Genomic DNA, 22,707 nt, shown 5'->3' with positions numbered 1-22,707 from the left:
TTTAAATAATGTAAGTCAGTTGTAAAGACAACTGAACCACTAAATTTAATTCCCCTCAGTGAGAAGGCAGTAGCTCATCTACTTCATTGTATGGCAGAGTACAAGAAAAAACTTATGAAACATACAGTTTTAATGTAACATCACTCTGGGATAAACACTTGAAATAGGTCATGAATATAAAATCAAAATCAAAATCTGATTCCATACTCTTTAGGGATGATAGTGTCAGAATACTTTGGGCAAAGATATGGCTAGTTCAACTACTGTTCCTTATTAAGCACCGGCAGTTTACATGAATAGAATCAAACCCAAGTTTGACCTGGAATAGCTAACAATTTCAGTGAGAGGCTTTCCCTCCCTTATTTGGCTTTAGGCATAAATTGTTCAATTAGTTAATGTTTGTGATGTTTTGAATTTGTGAATGGCCGCAGTAATAGGATGAGGACACATAAACTGCCAGTTCTTGAAAAATAAAACCAGATAATACTGGAAATACCAGTGGTCACACATATCTGTGGAGAGAGAAACAGGGCAGAATAGATTTTTCAGGTAGTTGGGACGTAGTGTTGCAGCTGTGCAGGATGTTGGTGAGGCCACTTTTGGGGTACTGAGTACAGTTCTGGTTGCCTGCTATAGGATGGATATTATTAAATTGTAGATTTACAAGGATGTTGCTGGGACTGGAGGGTTTGAGTTATAAGGAGCGGCTGGATAGGCTGGCATTTTTTTCCTTGGAACATAGGAGACTGAAGGGTGACCTTATAGATGTTTATAAAATCAAGCGAGACACAGATAAGGTGAATAGTAAAGGTTTGTTTTTCCCTAGGGTAGGGGAGTTCAAAACTAGAGGGCATGATTTTAAGGCAGAGGAGAAAGAATTAAAAGGTTCCTGAGAGAAAACTTCTTCCACACAAAGGACAGTTCACATGTGGAATGAACTGCCAAAGGAAGTGGTAGAAGCAATTACAATTACAACACTTAAAAGACATCTGGGCAGGTACGTGGATAAGAAAGGTTTATAGGGATATGGGCCAAACTCAAGTAAATAGGGCTAGTTTAATTTGGGAAACTTGGTCTGCACAGACGAGTTGGACTGAAGGGTCTGTTTCCATGCTGTATGACTCTATGACTCTTAATTACATTATTTACTATGTACACATGAAAAGTGCTGGGACACACCGGCAACTTTGACTATGATTCATTTGTAATAATTGGTTCTTAAATCATATGCAATTATTTCTGTCTACAGAGTAAAATCACTTGAGAATGTCACCCAGTTTCAAACACTTCTAGATTACATGAGTTTGAGTGCATTTCATTCATAGAAACATCTGATGGCAAGATTGTCTCTTACAGTGTTCACATCCACAATAGCTGAGATTTAAATCTCTTGACTTTGCTAATACACTCAATAAGCTTTCAAATCTTTCAAAATGCTATCTCAACTAAACTAGTTCTTGCTGGGTTCCACGGACTCCCCTTAAACCTTATAAAATAAATTTCAAATTCCTTCTATTTAAACATCTCCAAGGTTTTGTCTCGTACTCATTCAACCTGCCCATATCCTCTTTATTTTACCACTGGCTACGTTTTCAGCCTCTACGTGCTACTCTCTTTCAAAACCTCTCTACTTACTCTGATTGAAAATGTATTATAAACATGTTTTCAACCTTTTCTCAGCCATCCCTATTCCCATTATTCCTTTTCTCCCCCCATTCTACTGGCTATCTATTTAATTTTCTGACATACAAAATGTTTTGGAATTTCTTTCCAAAATGATGGATATGATCTACATGGAATCCTATTCTTATGATTCCCTTTTATCCCATTCTGCTGGCTATCTATTTAATTTTCGAACATATAAAATGTTTTGGAATATCTTTGGATATGATCGACATGGAAGTTTTAAAAATACAACATAACAAATTAAAAATCTGGTTTTCCCACACAGGAAGCACATTCGTCGTCATGATGAACTCCATCTTCCACTTAACCTGTTGTGGTAAAGTTCTGCATCAATATATCCCAATCCCCAAAGGTAATCAAACCAAGAGAAAGTATATACTTATTCCCACATCTCCATTACTAGCCAGCTGCTCACTAGAGCCAATATCTCTCCACTTCATTTCAGCAATGTAAGAACAATCATATCTTGTGAAGTATTTAATTTTAGTCAATGTCTTTTTATAAACTTTAATTGCATTCACACAGATACTGATGCAGCGCTTCCTTGCATGAGTTTTTTTTAAAATGCGTTTGCTGGGTGTGTATTACAAAAATGCACCACAAGACGGGAGTTTCCTTTTGGGCTGGATATTCCGATTTTCAGTTGAAATATTTCATCGAGTGAGATTTAAGACATCTGATCTGCCATGGCTCAGAGCAACTTTTCTCATGCAATCATCACTCTTCACTTCAGTAATAATACATCCAAGCTCTATGGCGCCTTTCTCATAGAATCACACAGTAGGAGAAAAGGAAGTGCTTTCCTCTGCTGTAACCATCTGGCATCCATGCAAATGGCAACATATTTAAAGCACAGCTGCATACCACTTCTACGTTAAAGCCAGAAACTGGTCTTCATTGTGTGGTGGTCGACCATTGTCACTGAGGGCAAAGCAGGATAAAGAGAAGTTGGCACAAATGCAGAATGCTGGAGAAACTCAGCAGGTCTGGCAACATCTGTGGACAGAGTGGAATAGAGTTGACTTAACATTGAGTCCGTATGACCATTCGCCAGAGAAGACAAATCATAGACGGAGGGTAGAAGAAGATGGAATCTATGAAGTATGCAGGGACATTGTGAAGACAAAGTTTGATGAAGGCCAGGACAAGCAATTGATAAGCCTCCAGGTACCCATTTTGACTTTCATGTCAGGAATTTGCATAAGTTTCTTGGAGGAAGGAGAGGAGAATTGACAGGTATAGATACGAGCAAGTTGGGCTAAAAGTGAAATGCAAAAGGATGGAATAAGATAGTTGCCACTTAACAGTGAGATCCTGCCGCTACCACTTAAAGATTTTAGGAAAAAATGGCAATGTTTTCCTTGTCATTGAGATGTCAATTTTTTCATTCTCACTCTATTTGCCCATGCCATTCCAGGGAGGGGACATTCCTTCCTTAATTTCTGAGCTAATTTGAGCTTGTGTCCTCTGTTCCATATTCAAGGTCTGAAACTAGTCTTTTTACACCTAAATTATCTCTAAAATGGCACAACTTCTTACAAGTATGACTAAAGTATTAAAGTTGAACTTAATAATTTCGATTTAATTTCGGCTGGGACTTTATTACCTCCATGTCCTTATCCAAATCAGATTCTAATTCATTCCTGAGTTTACCATGAAACTTGAAAATCCTGTCTGAAATATTTAACACAACAAATGATGGGCAGCAGTAATTCTATCTAAGTCAGTACAATGTGCCACAGGATGCCAGAACATAAAGTACATTTCCAAGTGCTAGTCCCATTAGAAAATATATGGTCCAATGCTGCCAGTAAGGACAGGCAAAATGAACAGAACTTGCCACAGCAAGGGAAAATTAGTAGACTGGTCCAATTGGAGCTGCTCCTATGCAAGCATCTCAAGAAATGCAGTTTATCAACTTACCCACCTCCCTCCAACAACTCAGTGGTTTAATGGTGAGCCCTACAAAGCAAGAAGAATCCAGGTTCAGATTTCTGTCTGAGCTGAGCTTGCCTCAGTTCATGCAATGGTGGGGACATAACTGTTGTCTGGCTGGGATGTGTGAAGAAATTTAATTCTTGCATATGGTTGCCCAATCCTGCAGTAAAGGACAGCTGCTTCATTCATTTAAGCTTGGGACATCCAGATTGTTTACTTGTAATTGAAATGTTCTAATGACATTGGAGGATTCAGTCAGGGGAAAATTAATTGTTCGTAGGATGTATTATGAGAACTATTAACTGCAAAAACTTACTTTGAAATGGTGTAAATTTCAGCAGTCATCGACTGCCAACCTCAATTTTCTACACATATTGTCACGTCAAATTTTCTTCATCTTCATTGTATTTTCAGTTTTCTTTCAAATAATTTTCCACTTATTCACTAGTTTTTTCAAGATTTCTGTAAAAGGACCTCTAAACCACTGTTCTGCTGAAATTTCAAGCTATCATGTTTACCACGTAGAAAATACTCTGATCACATTTTAAGTCCAAATTAGATGACGCCAAGTTGAAATATCTGCCAGTTTTCACTTCATCTGTCAACAGTTCTTTGCAACTTTCTGCTCCACTTTACATTACCTACTCTTAATTTATTGTTGTCTGCAAACACAGATATATGGCTGTTAATCCTTTAACAACATTATTGATAAATATAATGAAAGGTTGAGTTCGAGACAGCACAAATTCCTACCAACTGGGGTACATAAATTATTCCTACCCTGTAGTCTACCTCCTAACGTATTCTTCATCCATGTCAATAGAGTGCCTTTTATTCTATATCTGTCAACTTTTAAGTTTGAATCCTCTCTGGAGAGAAAAACATTTGATAATTACTGACTTAGGAGTGCATCATATTCTTCTTTTTAAGCTAGTTAATTCAACTCAGCTATGGGGCCAGTAGCCTGTAAATTAATGGTGCACTGAGGGTCAAAGTACCAATGCATTACTGAATTAGAAATTTTAAGTAGCCTAAGACAAGCCCATTACAATATTTGCTTTTTAACACCATGAGGTATGGTTCTGATGCATGGACAGTAGGAATACAGATCTACTTTCTATACTTGAAGAAATCGTAAAATTGAACAGAACTTCATTTAATAGCCTTCATTTCAAAGAAGTAACATGAAGCACCATGCCTAAAATAGGGTACAGTGTATTTAATTTTAGTATATACATCTTCATGGAAAACCACAAACCATATCTCAAAGATTTGTTCTTATTAAGATGCCCAAGATAAAGGACAAAATAGGTTGATGATCAAGTTATTGCACTTGTTCTATTAAAGGAAAATGACTTTTGTACACTATAAATGCTAACACAATCACAGAGTGTTTCAGCTTAGTAGGTTATCCCTTTGTATACATGCCAACTTTGTGTAATTCTCTCCCTGTAGCTCTGGAAATCTATTTTCTTTGAATAAAAGTCCATTACTCTGAAATATGTTGAAATTTTCTGGTCACAATGCTAAGTGTGAAGCATTTCACTTTCACCATGAACATTTAACAATATAATTGGGTTATGTTAAGATATCCGTGTGTACCTTTCCCAGAATCTATAAAAATATACTGCTAAATTATTAGAATTAAAACTGCCTCTTCTAAACATAATTCCCATGATAATGTAATCCATATAATCTACAATCTCAATTCTAAACACATACATACAATTGATCTATTTAACTTTAGCGTGGGAGGGATGAAAGGAAGGGGAAGGGAGAACCAACTAGGGCATATCCCCTTGTCTCCTATTGCACAAATATCAAAAAAGATTTTGAAATCTCCAAAGTGAACAGGTTCCTGTTCTTCATCTGAAGGGGCAACAAATGAGACAGCGGAGACATAGTGGCAACATCACTGAGCTAGTAATCTAGAAGCCAAGGACAGTACACTGAGGAGAAGTTCAAATCCCACCATAGTAGCTTGTGAAATATGAATCCAATTAATAAATCTGGATTGAAAAGTAAGTCTAATGGAGACCATAAAATCATTGCTGATTGTCATGAAACCATTTACTGTCCTTTAGGGAAGGAAAACTTTCATCCTTACCTGGTTTGACTTGTAAGCAACTCTAGTCACACTAATGCAGTTCACTCTTAACTGTCCACTGAAGTGGTTCAGCAAGTCAGTTGTATGGAACTGCTCCAGAATCCAAGTAAAGAAAACATCACTATTCCTGGGTATGTGCAGTTGCAATGGCAGGACAGACCCACTGGAAATGGTGGTACAGTGCTATATGGTTGGCAGCAAGCTGCCCTCAGAGTGCTCAAAGTTGTCTTACGATATCATGTCAAATGTGGATAAGGAATTCTCTTGCTAATTACCATCTACCAGTCCTCCTTGGCTACTGAATCAATACCTCCATATTAAACAGCAATTGGAAGCAGCGCTAGAGGTGGGCACAGAATGTACTCTGGGTGGGGGAATTCAATGCCCATTACAAGTGTGGCTTGGCAGCATCACTACTGACCAAGTCCTAGATGACACAGCTGCTCAGAGAGTCATAGGGCTTTATTGCATGGACATGATGGGCTGAAGGGCCTCTTTCCATGCTGTAAAACACCATGACCAAAAAATGAGGAAACTAACAAAAGGGAAAACCTACTTGATCTCATCCTCACAATCTTCCTGTTGCAGATGGATCTGTCCATGACATTATCGATGGGAATGTCACTGCGCAGTCTTGGTGGAGAAAAAGTCTCGGCTTCATGCTGAGGACACCCACTATTGTACTGTGTGGCACTATCAATGGACTAAATAGTTAGATTTCAAACATATCTAGCAACTCATAACTAGGCATCCAGGAGACTCTATGGCCATCAGCAGCAGCAAGAATTGTACTCAACCATAAACTGTAAACACATAGTCCAGCATATCCCCCTATTACCATCAAGCCAGGGGACCACCCTGGTTCAATGAAGAGTACAGGAGGCATGCTAGGAGCAGTATCAGCATACCTAAATATGAGGTGTCAACCTGGTGAAGCTACAACACAGGACTACTTGTATGCCAAACAACAGAAATAGCACACAGTTGGAGGTAATTAATTCTACAACCAACAGATTGAATCTAAGGTCTGCATATCAATTGTGAATGATGTTAACAATTAAAAAGCAGGAAATAGAGGCTCCGTAAATCCCCTCATCCTCGACGATGGAAGGGATATCATCCGTGCAAAAGACATAGCTGAAGACTTTAAGTCCATTTTTAAATAGAATTATCAACTGAGTAAGTGGCCCATCTTGTCATTTCTTACCATGAACCAGAAACTGAAATGGACCAGCAATAGCAATACTGTTGTCACAAGCACAAGTCAGAGGCAAGAAGTCTTGCTGTGGTTCACTCACCTCCTGTCTTTCAATTCCTGACTACTACCTACAAGGCACAAGTGAAGTGTCTTCACTTGTCTGGATGGATGCAGCTCCAACAACATTCAAGAAGCTTGACACCATAAAAGCAAAAACAGCCCACTTGGTGGGCACCCATTCACCATCTTCGACATTAACTTCCTCTACCACTGATAGACAGCAATAGGAGTGTACAGTTTACAATATGCACCTTAGCAACTCACCAGGGCTCTTTCGACAGAACATGACAAACCCACAACTTCCACCACCTAGTAGGACAGGGGCAGCGGATGCACAGGAACAGCAAGTTCCACAACATCCTGATGCCCCTTCATTGGGTCAAAATCCTGAAGGTCCCTTCCTAACAGCACTGTGGATGTATGTATACTCCAAAGACTGCAGCTCTCGAAGGCAACTTAACCCCATGTTCTCAAGAGCAATTGGAAATGTCCAGCATTTTTTTGTCCTAGCTAGCAACACTCACATCTCATGACTGAATAAAGACAAAGCTGATGCACTGAGGCAAAGAAATACAATGTGTTCACTACTTTGATCCAGAGTACAAGGGGCAGACTGAAAATCTGCTCAATGCTGAAAAGAAATGAAAGGTAATCTGATATGCATCTTCATATGTTCAAACTCACATAACTGGAAAAAAAGCAAAAATACAACAAATGTGGTTGGGCTGATCCTTTCCTTATTAGGGAGGGTTTGGAGCTCTTCAGTTTGTAGCTACACAGCAATCAGATCAATAACAATGCATCTTTGGAGCTGTTGTTTATCACAAAGTTTTACATATTCAGAAAGAGGCATGTAACAAGCTCTATCTTAAATTTTCCTAGTGGTCTATCATCAGCTAGAGAGTAACATAGGGAAAAAACTTACTATATATACATGTCTTAGTAAAGTGCCTGGACCAGCAGATATTTAAGTTATTCTGTACAGTACAAAATAAATAACATTAATTTAATGCAAATAAACATTCTGAAGTCAAAAATTAATACCAACCATTGAGCAGAAATGGGATTTTGCAAATGAATTAGTAGACTAAAAATTACATGATTTTCCACAAATTCCCAGTGACAATGAAATATATTTAATTGCACTACTAAAACAGCAGCTGCCAATGACAAGATAAGAAACTAAGTGTGCAATTGAGGGAGGCCTCGTGGAGAAACAGGACAGGAAGAAAATCTTTTAAAAATGTACTGTTCTGACAGGCTTCCAAATTCTTAAAAAGGACAGAAATCAATTATTAATATTATAAACAGGAAGTGCTGGAGAAACTCAGCAGGTCTGGCAGTATTTGTGGATAGAGAAACAAAATTACCTTTTTTCAGTCTTCCTTGGAACTCAAGGGGCTGAGACTAACTATCCCCTCACTCATGCTCCAATTCAAAATGGTGACCAATTAATTTGTGTAAAGCAGCTGAAAAAAGAAAATGGAATGATGACAGTGTTTAAGAGTTTTTCTCTCTGTTGGGTCTCCTCTGACAACTCAGTGGCTAAATACACCATGCAGTGATTAGACTTGGATTCAACCCCTTGATCTAGGTTAACATTGTGGAGTTGCTAAACAAGCCTGAAAAGTTCCTACAGTAGAAACATAAATAAAATCACTGAATGCTGTAACCCCGACTATCTAATTGCCGATGCTTGCATGAATCATTATTTGGACATTAGACAAAAAGAAACTACATCTCAGTTATCCTTCCTATGCTGAGTAGTGTGACGTTCTCTTTTTTTGTTATTCACTCATGGAATGTGGGTGTCACTTGTTGGCCAGCATTTATTGCCTGTCACGAGTTGAGAAGATTGTGGTGAGCTGCCTGCTTGAACCACTGCAGTTCACATGCTGTAGGTTGATCCACAATGTCCTTAGGGAGGCAATTCCAGGGCTTTGATCCAGTGACATGGAAAGAATGACAATATATTTCCAAGTCAGGATGGTGACTGGTTTGGTGGGGAACTTGCAGATGGTGGTGTTCTCATGTATACGTTGCTCCTGTCTTTCTAGGTGGAAGTTGCCGTGGGTTTGAAAGGCACTGTCTAAGAATCTTCAGTGAATATTTGCAAAGCATCTTGTAGATGGCACACACTGCTGCTAGTAAGCGTTGGTGATGGAGGGAATGGATGTTTGTGGATGTTGTGCCAATCAAGGAGGCTGCATTGTCCTAGATAGTGTCAAACTTCTTGAGTAGTATTGGAGCAGCACCCATCCAGGCAAGTGAGGAGTATTCCATCACACTCCTGACGCTTGATGGGCTTTGGGGAGTCAGGTGGTGAATTTACTCGCCACAGCAGTTCTAGCCTCTGGCCTGTTTTTATAGCCACTGTGCAAATGTGGGGCGTGCAGTTCAGTTTCTGGTCAATAGTAACCCCCAAAATATTGATAGTGGGGGAAATCAGTGATGGTAACACCTTTGAATGTCAAGGGGCAATGGTTAGATAATCTCTTATTGGAGATGGTCATTGCCTGGCATTCATGTGACACGAATATTACTTGCTACCTGTCTGCCCAAGCCTGGATATTGTCCAGAACTTGATGCATTTAAACATGGACTACTTCAGTATCTGAGGAGTCATGAATGGTGTCGAACATCAAGCAATCATTGGCGAACATCCCCATTTCTAAGCTCATGTTGGAGGAAAAGTCATTGATGAAGCAGTTGATGATGGTTAGGTCTAGGACACTATCCTGGACACACCTGCAGAGATGTCCTGGAGCTGAGGTGACTGACCTCCAACAACCATAACCAGCTTCCTATGTGCCAACTAGGACTCCAGACAGCAGACAGTTTGCCCCTTGATATCCATTAATTGCATGTTGCTATGGCTCCTTGATGCCACATTTGGTCAAATGTGGCCTTGATGTCAAGGACTGTCACTCTCACGTCACCTCTGGAATTCAGCTCTTTTGTCCATGTTTGAACCAAGGCTATAATGAGGTCAGGAGCTGAGAGGGCCTGGCGGAACCTAAACAGAACGTCACTTGAGTTGGAATTAAAGGATGCCAATTAGAGCAATGGACTCAAAATACCCCAGTGCCAATTAATCCAAATGTCACTGAATTTTTAAATTCTAACTTGCTTTTTTATTTACAATTCATGCTTAGGTCTTGTGGTAGTTAAATTGCCTCTGAGTTTGAAGCTCCAAAATTCAAGTCCTACTCCAGGACTTAACAACCAAGGAAGACACATTCATAATGATTTTTGGTTAGCCACATAACGGAAAGAAATCAGATGTACTAACACCATTATCACTAGCCCAGTTACAACCTCAGCATAAAAGCCTATGGGACACCACAGAAAACTGGGCCCCTTTTTTTGGGAGGTGGTGGATATTGGTGCTTGACTCAGTTGGTTGTACAGCCAGCGTTGATCAGACTGGTGCAACAAGCCAGATTCAATTCCTGTTCCAACTGGAATGCATTCAAGACCTGCCTCCTTACCCTATCCATCGTGGACATCTTGACGCTGTGCTTTGGCCCTACCTTCAGACAGGGAATTCAAGAAGAATACATATCATAGGGAATGAGTTTAGCTGCTTTCAGCAAAGATTCACAGAACCTTTAGGAATCCCTGTAAAGAAATGTGGCCATAATGAAGGGTTATAGAGCAAAAGAGTTGTTTTCCTATAAATAATAGCTTAAAAATTTAAAAGGATTACTTGTTGTATAAGCATAAATGTTGTTCACAATGCCCAACCACAGAACTCTAAGTACAGATTTGTGCTTTCCTGCAGGAGTTAGCAAGATCCCTGATAAGGAACACACTTGGAAATACCATATTGTTTTCTGCACTGTCACAAAAGACAACAGAGTATACAACTGGATAAAATGAGTTTAAAGTGGTAACGCTGGACCGCTTGCAGCTGCAATTTTTAATCCTAGAACCATGTTATATTCTTAAAATGTAAAATTTTGACGAATGAAAAGTTGACAACCACAAGTCTAGGCTTTTCCAGAATCAATGAGGCTCATAGCATACATTGTACTTTTCATTACATAAATATGTTTAAATTCAGAATTTCTACTTAAAACAATGATCAAAACAAAAGTTGGAATATAAACAGCATATTCTAATTACAGTCAACATACTATTGCTCTAGACATTAGTTATGTAGCCCAAACTATCTTATAAATAGTGTGCACACATTAGATTTTCAGATTTCCTGAACTCACTTAGGCAATTCTCACAAGATAAAGATTTGACTGCTGACACTCAGAAGCCAATTTTCTACCTAACTGGGACAGTCATCTTGCTAACTATTCCCTCTAAGTATTAAGTCAAATGCTACCTCATTAACTGATGGTTATCCTACTAAAATTTCAAACTAATTCTCCATTAAAAACAAGATATAATTTTCTCTTTTTCATAGAACTTAACATTGTGATTACTACTTCCATCTGACATGAATTGTATACCTTATTCTTCAGTAAACTACTACATATTTTAGAATTTATATTGCTTCACATATTGTCTTTTGTGTAGCTGACTTGAAAACTCAACTCTGTACTCTAGAGTACATTGCTGAAGGAGTAGACCAGATTGTAATAATATTTAGGGTGTTATAATGTTTTATGCATGTTAAAAAAGCTATCCAGATGATGCTAATATGCTCAGTGGCTCTTGTCCTTTGGGAAGTGATTGATCATTTACACCCAGTACAGTAGTTTCGTGTCTTTAGGATAATTTTCTCAATCGAAAGTTGAGGGGAATCACCAGAGATACTTCTAATCTGGGACTCACTCAAAAAGGGATGAGGATCATAATCTACTATGCAAGTAGTTATATGACTGGGGCAAGGTGGACAAAATATAATATCGTAATAAAGCACTGATGGAAAGAATCAGTACACTCCGGCACTCGGTAATGACATTTAACTTAAGAAAGTAATCTAAAAAAAATTTGTAACTTTGATGCGATTAAAAAAATCTTAATTCCTTTCAGAAACGTAAGAGAGTATGATGTGATAGCAAGTAGTATATTTGGAATTATGTTCAATGGCATATCTAGTTATTGTGAAAGCTGTTTACTCCCAAATAAAAAACTGACAAAATTAACAATTAGGATTCCAATATATGGACCGAGCAAATTATTTAAAGGGAGTAATTAACAATAAGCCAAAACTCAAATAATATTGTTTAAACTTAAAATATTCAGATAGGATTTCAGGCAAATGATTAAATTCCATCCATTAAACTTTCTAATTCAAAAAGGCTGAAAGCGTTTTCTAGGTTTCTAGTTTAGCTACTGGTTTCTAAGAATCTCAGGATCACAATTTTATTTTAGCAGATTCTTTAAAAATCTACCGATTTTGGATTTATTTGACCATACTCAGCCTTCCAGAAAATTAAGTGAGATCCTACCTGGTGACATTGCATCTGGTGTCAATCAGATCATTTTCCACATCCAGAAGGCCAGGGGGAAATCTACATTCTACAGACGTCAGCCTCTTCAAGCGTAAAAGGCCAAGACAGAATTTAGCTCCCATCTCTTCTAGTTCTCTTGTCCCCATCTGTTGCCCCTTTAGAACAAAATACATGGAATGAATACACAGCACTTGTAGATTTTATGAAGGTATATTGCAACTAGTATAAGAATGTAAAATTTTATCACTCTTACATGGAGACTCCTTTATGACGAGATCATTAATTACTTTGGTTTTATTGCATGTTACCAGGTATAAATAACCTGTTGTTTCACTGATTTCAGAATGTATTGCTCTAAGAAGCTGTCTGAACGCACATGAACTTGTTCTTAATGCTATCGTTCCCAATTTGACTTATCCAAACTACTGAAGATTAAAATTATTCACAGAAACACAGAAAATTAAGAGCAGGAGCAGGCCATTTTGCCCTTTTAGCCTTCTCTGACATTCAAGATGATTCTAGCTGATCATACAAATCAGTATCTTGTTCTCACTCACAAACAAAAACAGATGTTGCTGGAAAAGCACAGCAAGTCTGGCAGCATCTGTGCAAAGAAATCAGAGTTATCGTTTCAGGTCCGGTGACCCTTCCTCGGAACCGATGGTAGCGAGGAAAATGTTGGTTTATATGCAGAAGGCAGGGTGTGGGGAGGGGGTAAGGAGTAAGTGATAGTTGGGGATAGATGCAAAGAGAGAGAAGAACAGTCGGACAGACAAGGGAGTGAATAACAATCTGGTTAGGAGAATGAATAGCTGTTAATGCAGACTGTTCGTGGCTAACAGTTGTGTAATGAAAAATTATGCGATAACAAGGCCTGGTGTGAGAGGGTGAGGGCTAGGACATAGAACAGTACAGCACAGTACAGTACAGGCCCTTCGGCCCACGACGTTGTGCTGAACTTTTACCCTAAACCTAAGGTCTATCTAACCTCCACCCACCTTGTACTATCATCCATATGCCTATCTAATAGCCGCTTAAATGCCCCGAATGAGGCCGACTCCACTACCCGTTCCGGCAATGCATTCCATGCCCCTACCATTCTCTGAGTAAAGAACCTACCTCTGACATCTCCCCTATATCTACATCCACTCACTTTAAAACTATGCCCCCTTATAACAGCTACCTCCACCCTAGGAAAAAGTCTCTGGCTGTCCACTCTATCTATACCTCTGATCATTTTGTACACCTCTACCAAGTCACCTCTCATCCTTTGTCGTTCTAAAGAGAAAAGCCCCAGCTCTCTCAACCTTTCCTCGTAAGACCTTCCCTCCATTCCAGGCAACATCCTGGTAAATCTCCTCTGCACCTTTTCCAACGCTTCCACATCTTTCGTGTAATGAGGCGACCAGAACTGGACACAATACTCCAGATGTGGCCAAACCAGGCTTTTGTAGCTGGAGCATAACTTCGCGGCTCTTGAACTCAGTCCATCTATTAATGAAAGCTAACACACCATATGCCTTCTTAACAACTCTATCCACCTGGACGGCAGCTTTCAGGGAACTGTGGACATGAACCCCAAGATCCCTCTGCTCCTCCACACTGCTAAGAATCTTCCTGTTAACCCTGTATTCTGCTTTCAAATTTGTCCTTCCAAAATGAATCACCTCACACTTTTCAGGGTTAAACTCCATCTGCCACTTCTCAGCCCAGCTCTGCATCCTATCAATGTCCCTTTGTAACCTAGAACAGCCCTCCGCACTATCCGCAACTCGACCCAACTTTGTATCATCCGCCAACTTACGAATCCACCCTTCCACTCCTACATCCAAATCATTTACATAAATCACAAATAGAAGAGGACCCAGAACTGATCCTGGTGGTACGCCACTCGTAACTGAGCACCATGTTGAATATTTTCCATCCATTACCACCCTTTGTCTTCTCAGGGTCAGCCAATTCTGAATCCAATCTGCCACATTTCCCCCTATCCCATGCCTCCTTACTTTCTGCATGAGCCTACCATGGGGAACCTTATCAAATGCCTTACTTAAATCCATGTATACCACATCCACTGCTCTACCTTCATCCACATGTTTGGTCACCTCTTCAAAGAATTCAATAAGGTTTGTGAGGCATGATCTACCCCTCACAAATCCATGCTGACTATCACGAATCAAACTGTGCCTATCCAAGTGATCATAAATCCTATCTCTCAGAGCCCTTTCCAATAATTTGCCCACCACTGAAGTAAGATGAACTGGCCTGTAATTTCCGGGGTTATCCCTGTTCCCTTTTTTGAACAAGGGAATGACATTTGCCACTCGCCAATCTTCTGGCACTATTACCCATGGACAGTGAGGACGAAAAGATCATCACCAAAGGCCCTGTGATCTCTTCCCTCGCTTCCCATAGAATCCTTGGATAAATCCCATCAGGCCCGGGGGACTTATCTATCTTCAAGTTCCTCAAAATTCCTAGTACATCTTCCTTACTGACATCAACCTCCTCTAGCCTACCAGCCTGGTTCACACTGTCCTCCCCTACAACTAGGTCCCTCTCAGTTGTGAATACCGAAGAAAAGTATTCATTAAGGACCTCTCCTATATCTTTAGGCTCCGTGCACAAATTTCCTTTACAATCCTTGATTGGCCCTACCCTTTCTCTGGTCATTCTCTTATTTCTCACGTGCATGTAAAAAGCCTTCGGGTTTTCCTTGATCCTATCTGCCAAGGTTTTCTCATGCCCCCTTATAGCTCTCCTAAGCCGTTTCTTCAGCTCTTTCCTGGCTAACTTGTAACCCTCTAGAGCCTTTTCTGATCCTTGTTTCCTAAACCTTATATAAGCATCCTTCCTCCTCTTAACCAGTCATTCGACTTCTCTCGAAAACCAAGGCTCCCTCACTCGACCGCATCTTCTCTGCCTGCTAGGGACAAACATATCGAGCACACGCAGTATGCATTCCTTAAACAATCTCCACATTTCTATAGTGCTCTTCACTGACAGCATCTGTTCCCATTTTATGTTACCCAGTTCTTGCCTAACAGAATTAGAATTACACTTGCCCCAATTATAAACCTTACCCTGCTGTATGTACCTATCCTTTTCCATGACTATTGTAAAAGTAACAGAGTTATGATCGCTGCTGCCAAAATGCTCTCCTACCAACAGGTCTAACACTTGGCCCGGTTCATTGCCAAGCACCAAATCCAAAGTGGCCTCTCCTCGTGTTGGTCTACCCATGTACTGTGTCAGGAATCTTTCCTGAATGCACTGGACAAAATCCGCTCCATCTAAACTAGTACAACTAAAATGTTTCCAATCAATATTTGGAAAGTTGAAATCACCCATGACTACAACCCTGTGACTTCTGCACCTTTCCAGTATCTGCCTCCCAATCTGCTCCTCCACTTCTCTGCAACTATTAGCGGGTCTGTAAAAAAAACCCCAAAAAAGTGACTGGTCTTTTCTTGTTCCTGACCTCAACCCAAACTGACTCTGCAGACATTTTATTCTTGAACTGCCTTTCAGTAGCTCCTCTCCTAGTCCTGACTAGCAATGCCACTCCCTTGCCTCTTTTACCACCGTCCTTATTTCTTTTAAAGCATCTAAATCCCGGAACTTCCAACAACCATTCCTATCCCCGAGTTACCCAAGTTTCTGTCATGGCCACAACATCGTGGATCCAAGTACTGATCCATGCTCTAAGTTCATCCGCCTTATTTCTGATACTTCTAGCATTGAAATATACACACTTCAAACCATCCCTGTGTCTGCAATTTCGCTCCATCGACCGCATTTCTTTATTAACAACCTCACTCCCTGTTGTGTCTGTTAGAAGGCTGAATATCTCATCCTCTGAATTACAAATCCGGTTCCCCACCCCCTGCCAATCTAGTTTAAACCATCCCGTATAGCTCAAGCAAAACCCCCTCCCAGGGTATTTGTGCCCTTCTGGTTCAGGTGCAACCTGTCCTTACTGTACAGGTCTCACCTTCCCCAGAATGTGCTCCAATTATCCACATAATGGAAGCCGTCCCTCCTACACCAGCCCTGTAGCCACGTGTTTAGCTGCACTCTCTCCTTATTTCTTACCTCGTTATCATGTGGCACTGGTAGTAAATCAGAGATAACTACCCTGTTTGTCCTGGACTTCCAATCTAACTCCCTGTACTCGTTTTTCACATTCTCAGTCCTTTTTCTACCTGTGTCATTGGGACCGATGTGTACCATGACTGCTGGTTGCTCACCCTCCCCCTTAGGGATCTTGAAGATACGATCCGAGACGTCACGGACCCTGGCACCCGGGAGGCAACATACCATTCATTCGTCTCGTTCGCGTCCACAGAACCGCCTGTCTGTGCCTCTTACTATTGAATCCCCCACTACAATTGCTCTCCTATTCTCCCCCTTTCCCTTCTGTGCCACAGGGCCAGGCTCAGTGCCAGAGACCTGTTCGCTATGGCCTTCCCCTGGTAGGTCATCCCCACCAACAGTCTCCAAAACGGTATACTTATTATTGAGGGGAACGGCCACAGGGATCCCTGCACTGTCTGCCTATTCCCTTTCCCCCTCCTGACAGTCACCCAGGTACCTTTTTCCTGTACCCTGGGTGTGACCACCTCCTTATAAATCCTCTCTATCACCCCCTCAGCCTCCCGAATGATCCGGAGTTCATCCAGCTCCAGCTCCACTTCCCTAACATGGTCTTTGAGGAGATGGGAGAGTTCAAGCCCTAAAATTATTGAACTGGATATTGAGTCCGGAGGGCTTCAGGCTCCCCAAGCTGAAAATGTGGTGTTTTTCTTCCAGCTTGCGCTGAGCTTTGCTGGATGCTACAGCAGGCCTGAGACAGTGATGCTGACCAGGGAGTAGGTTGATGTATTCAAGTGGCAAGCAACTGGAAGCTCAGGGTCTTTTTTGCAGACAGAACGTAGATGTTCTGAGAAGCAGTCCCCCAGTCTACGCATCTTTTTGAGGAAAGAAAAAGGCTACAGAAAGGGTCAGACAAAGAAAGAGGCTGCAATGAGGTGAGGGGGAGGCTGCAAAATTGTAGGATGAGAGGGGAAGGCTGCAATGAGGATGGGAAGAGGGAGAGAAAATGGCTGAAAGGGAGTTGTGGTGGAGGGGAGAGAGGGAGGCAGCAAGGGGGTCAGTGAAATTGGAAGACTGCAAGGGGACTGGGGAGACAATGCAGCTACAAGAGGTTGGCAGCAAAGGGTGAAGCTGAAGGGATGGGAGGAGAGGAGAGGGATGTTGAGTGAGAGGAAGATTAGGAAGATTGCAAAGATTGTGAAGTAAAAGCTACTGGGGTTGGGAAGAAAAAGGATGCAATGATGGGGCTGGGGAAGGAGATAGACGATGGCTGTAAAAAAGACAGAACAGGGTTGAAAGTGGTCAATAAAGGAATGCTCTGCTATTTAAGAGCCTAGAAAACTTGAAATCACTGAGGTAAGGAATTCGTTGCAAATGAATGTGGAATCTCTACTTTGAGGTTGATATGTTTAGGAGCTACGACATTAAATGCAATGGATGTTTCAATTGCAATGACACTGTGTCAAATATTAAATATAATTCTGAGATTTTGACCTGACATGCAATAAAAGGGGAGTAACTGCCTTGCTGAAATTGTCCAACTTTGTGCATATGTGATGGAAATGCATTATCTATGATCTCACTAGTCAACAGAAGATGTGTTTAGTGTCATGGCTTTTTGTGCATAGGAATGTGAATCAGTGACTTTAAAAGAACTACTGCTGCTAATGAATACCTGTTGTCTTGGGCCAATTTGAATACTATGGTGTCTAAGAAATTAATGTGTGTTGTGGCTTTAAGTCTAATGGAGATTTGATAATTATTGAAAATATTAATAAATTCTTCTAACTCTGCTGTGAATGTTCAAATACCACGTATGTCAACTCAAGTACAAAAGGTACTGTCACTATGAGGCTATCAGCTAATAAGTAAGTTAGCGATGAGGAAAACATTGCTTGAAAGCCAAAAAGCAACCCCCAAAAATCAAAAAGACAGCCCTTGAGAAAATCTCCAGATGAGCCCTGAAAATTATTTTGTGCTGAGGCTGGCATTTATTGTTCATGCCTAATTGCCCTTGAGAAGATGGTGACGAGCCACCTTGTTTAATGGTTGCAGTCCTTGGGGTATAAGTAGACGACAGTGCTGCTAGGAAAGGAGTTCTTTCATTTTGAAACAGCGACAGTGAAGGAACGGTGATATACTTTCAAGTCAGGATAGTGTGTGGTTTGGAGGGGTAATTGCAGTGTTCCCTATATCCGCTGCACTTGCCATTCTAAGTTGTAAAGGCTGCAGATTTAGAAGATGTTGTCAAGATAGCTTTGGTGAGTTGCAGCAATGCACCTTGTATGCTGTGAAAACTGGTGTCAATATGTGTCTGTGGTGGACAAAGTGAAGTGGAAGGTAGTAACTGGGGAAACAATCAATTGACCTGCTATGTTCTGGCAAGTGTCACGCTTCTTGAGCAACTGGGGCTGCACCTAAAATTGAAGAATTGAGTCTTGTAGACAGTAGACAGGCTTTGGGGAATCAGGAGGCGATTACTTGCTACAAAATTCCTAGCCTCTGACTGGGTCTTGTAGCCACGATTTATATAGCTGGCCCAGTTCAGTTTCAGGTCAATAGTAACTCCCAAGATATTGATACTGGAGGATTCAGTGACTGTATAATGTCATAATTAGATTCTCTCTTGGTTGATATGATCATTGCCTGACACCTGTAGGGCTGGATATTGTCCAGATCTTACTGGATATGGGTTTGGACTGTTTTCATATCTGAAGAGTCATGAATGATGCTGAACATTGTGCAATCATCAAGAACAACCCCATTTGCAACCTTTAAAGGATGGAAGTACATTGAAGATGGTTCAGCTTTGGACAGTACACTGAGGAACATTTGTACCAATGTACTCCGACTGGGATGATGGAATTCCAACAACCAGAACCAGCTTGCCCTGTACTAATACGATTCCAAACTGTGAAGAGCTTTCACCCTATTCCTATTCACTTCAGAGCTGCTAAGGCTCCTTGATGCCGTTTTCACTCAAATAAAATCTTGATACATCTTAATCTTGCATGCCAAGAATATTTCTCATTGTTCTCATCCTTTACGAAAGGGCTTCCCCACCGCCACAGTTTCCTTTCTTAGTGTTCTTTCAAAATGTCAAGTATCCCTGAATACTTAGTTCCAGGCCCAGTCACCTCCTGAGCACATCTTTACAATGACTCCCAGATCAGATCCCCATTTCTTTCTACTGGTCCTATCAGTTCAAATTGCTACAAATACTGTGTGTATTCAGATACTTCAGAGTTTGAAAGGACCAGAAAGCCAATGCAGCACTACTACTTTGCACTGTGTTTCACCCTATACATCATAAAAAGTCAGACCATCTAAATTGTTCTATTTACTGATCATTATCATCATTGGATGGATGGTGAGGAAAGAGAAAAATTCTGATAATTTCTGTGATATATTGCAGAATACATAAATAAGATTGCAACAACTTAGAAATTAAAGTGAAATCAAAACAAAACAATTAACAAATATTTCATCATAAAATACAAATTTTCCTAAGCTCAGATAAGTAACTATATTTCACAGGTAAGGGAATACAATCCAATAGTCAGGGAGAACAACATCACTTCTTGTTTGAAAATATCTCTGGATTATTTAAACACAATAGACCACAATAATTAATTTCCAAATTGATTGAAAAAATTCCTAAAGAGTGGGAAAAGCTAACAAAAAAACTCTAGGGTTCCAGTAACACCTTCCTGTAATGGTATGTATTGTCTTATCTGACTTTGAACTTTCTGAATGATAATAGAGATTCCAGGATCATTTTGAACTCTGCCACCTGCATAGGGATCTGAAGGTTTGCAGAAAATCAATATGGAATTAAAATTAGACTGCTTCTTCACTGGGCGAGTAATCAGGCAGCAAACTTCCCCAGTTCTGAGGAAGATACACCAGACTCGAAATGTTAACTCTGATTATTTTCTTCACAGATGCTGCCAGACCTGCTGAGCTTCCAGCAACTTCTGGTTTTGATCCTGATTTACAGCATCTGCAGTTTTTTCAGTTTCTATTCAAAATGCCCCTACCTAATTTTAATTTTATGGAGTGAAGTTTGATTTTCTATTACCTTGTACTTGCCCTGATCACATCCACAGTACGTGCTTTCCATTGTGTAGCTCCTTGTAACACCAATCTCTCGCCAGACAACAACCCGTGCTGTGGATTCCTTGGACTTCTCCACCACAAAACTACAGCTGCTCATGCAGAACGCTGGAGCAATTTGATTCAGTACCTTTGGCAGAGTCTAAATAGTCAAAACACCAAGAAAAATATGTCATAAAATTGAGCTCCACAAAGCAAAGTAACATTTGGGTTTCATCTGACTTCTACAATCCCTTATAGAAAAGTAAACTCTATAATTAGTAACTAAAACTATATATTTAAGTAGAATAAGCATGTTGAATTTACTAGTACACAAGCAGATTACCCCAATGTTGTCACTGGAAGATTCTGACCATGGCAATGTCCTTCTACACAGAGATGGAAAACTAAGGATAGAACTGTTCCATATTATACTCAACCTTTACTGAATAGGGATGGCTACCCCAATTCCTACAAACAGAGCTCTTCCTATGGCCTTAGCTGGAAAATGGCTATAGGAAAACTCCAGAGAGAGAAAAGGAAAAGTCAAATGTTTGATCAAAAATGTTTGTTAAAGATATCATAAAAAATTTGTGAAAAAAATTTGTAAAAATGCTGGGGTTGAAGTATGTCCAAATCCATAATTCTTTGCTTCGTTTCACATTGTCTATCTTCATCAACTTTCAAGTAGGAAACACAGAAACAAGTAAAAACCAAACATTCAAATTCCAGTACAGTAATAATACTTAAATGTTTATGAGAACCTTTATATGACTATAATTTTTCACTAATCAGTTAGTACTCAATAATGCCTCACCAAGTCATTAAAAATACAAGCACCACAAGTATCTGGGATGTATTTGGCTGCGTGTTTTTAAAGTTGAAGAAAAATTATCTTAATTGAAGTATAAACTTTTATGGATTTCGCATAATTAAAGTTTGATGAAAGCAGCATCCTTTAGCATTGTTGTTGGTCTTTCTGACTATGCCCACCATCTGGTGTGTTTGATAGGATTCGACTGTATACGTACATGATGTTAAGTAAATCTACAATCAAGAAGCGTTTGCTGCAAACAGGATACTGCAGACTAACAGGTTCTGGATGGGCTATTAGTACCAGAATTTACTCCCCGTCCCCACCTCACTTTTTGTGGTAGCATTTGAGGTCAAAACATTGAATGATTTCAAGAAGAAGTTAGATATAGTTCTTAGGGCTAAAGGGATCAAAGGGTATTGAGAAAATTTGGGAACATGGTACGGAGTTGATGATCAGCCATGATCCTATTGAACAGTTGAATGGCCTACTCCTGCTTTGAATTTCTATGTTTCTATACTCAACATAATTCAGGACACACACGTACGTGTAAGCAATAAGATTATGGATTAAATCATGGGAGAAACATGGCAGCTTGATCTACTTAATGATGGGGGAGGTCCCACTTTGGTCCCCCAGAGGTATCAATTCTCCTCTGATGAAGTTGGAGGGTGGAAGCAGCAAACACTGGTTTCTCAGCCATTGCTGGCAAGATGTCAATAAGGATAATTCATGAGACAATTGACACCCATTATCCCAAATTCCATTGCAGTGTAGTGGCGGCTTAGGAATTAAATGGAGACTGCATAGCTTTCCCAAAAACTTAGAAGGTTTCTCAGCAAATGTGACGGTGGTTATGCATGGGTGTGTCTTCACTATCAGACACCATGCCTCATAGGAAGAGGGGGGACATTCTAAGCCATCCCTTCACTGCTCTTGCCCTCCAACGTCAGGCCACCACCACTCCAAACACCCCAGCTCCCTGTGATCCCATATTCACCTCTGGTCTGAGATCTTTTGTTGATCCTGGGCCTTTGATATATGCATTGCCACTAGTTGCCACCGCCCCTGGCTCCGGCAGCATGAGGATCTTAACTGCATTGACAGCCCAACAGTGGCTGCCCAGCAGTAAAAGGAACTTGACTCCTTCGTTGGGCTTTCCCCACCTAATTGATGGGGATTCCCACAAATTTTATGATCAGTTTACAAGGCCCCCAACAACTTGCCAAAATCCCAGCCTTCATGTGAGGGCAAGAGTTCACAGAGCTGGGAACAGGAAGACCTTCAGAAGACTGAAAAT

The 22,707-nt window shown here is 40.4% G+C and overlaps 1 protein-coding gene across 1 annotated transcript in view; it reads right to left on the bottom strand.

The window, feature by feature from the left end:
• Positions 1-22,707, bottom strand: part of agtpbp1 (ATP/GTP binding carboxypeptidase 1) — a 119,681-nt gene that overhangs the window by 28,741 nt on the left and 68,233 nt on the right. The window contains exons 12-13 of the mRNA XM_048594985.1: positions 20,580-20,756; positions 12,401-12,558 (exon numbers count right to left, since the gene is read on the bottom strand). Coding sequence (XP_048450942.1) covers positions 12,401-12,558; positions 20,580-20,756 — 335 coding nt within the window. The remainder of the gene's footprint in view (positions 1-12,400; positions 12,559-20,579; positions 20,757-22,707) is intronic.

Source organism: Rhincodon typus, chromosome 3 (assembly GCF_021869965.1).
Source record: "Rhincodon typus isolate 14 chromosome 3, sRhiTyp1.1, whole genome shotgun sequence".
NCBI classification, from domain to species: domain Eukaryota; kingdom Metazoa; phylum Chordata; class Chondrichthyes; order Orectolobiformes; family Rhincodontidae; genus Rhincodon; species Rhincodon typus.
This window is presented reverse-complemented; position numbering and strand designations above follow the sequence as displayed.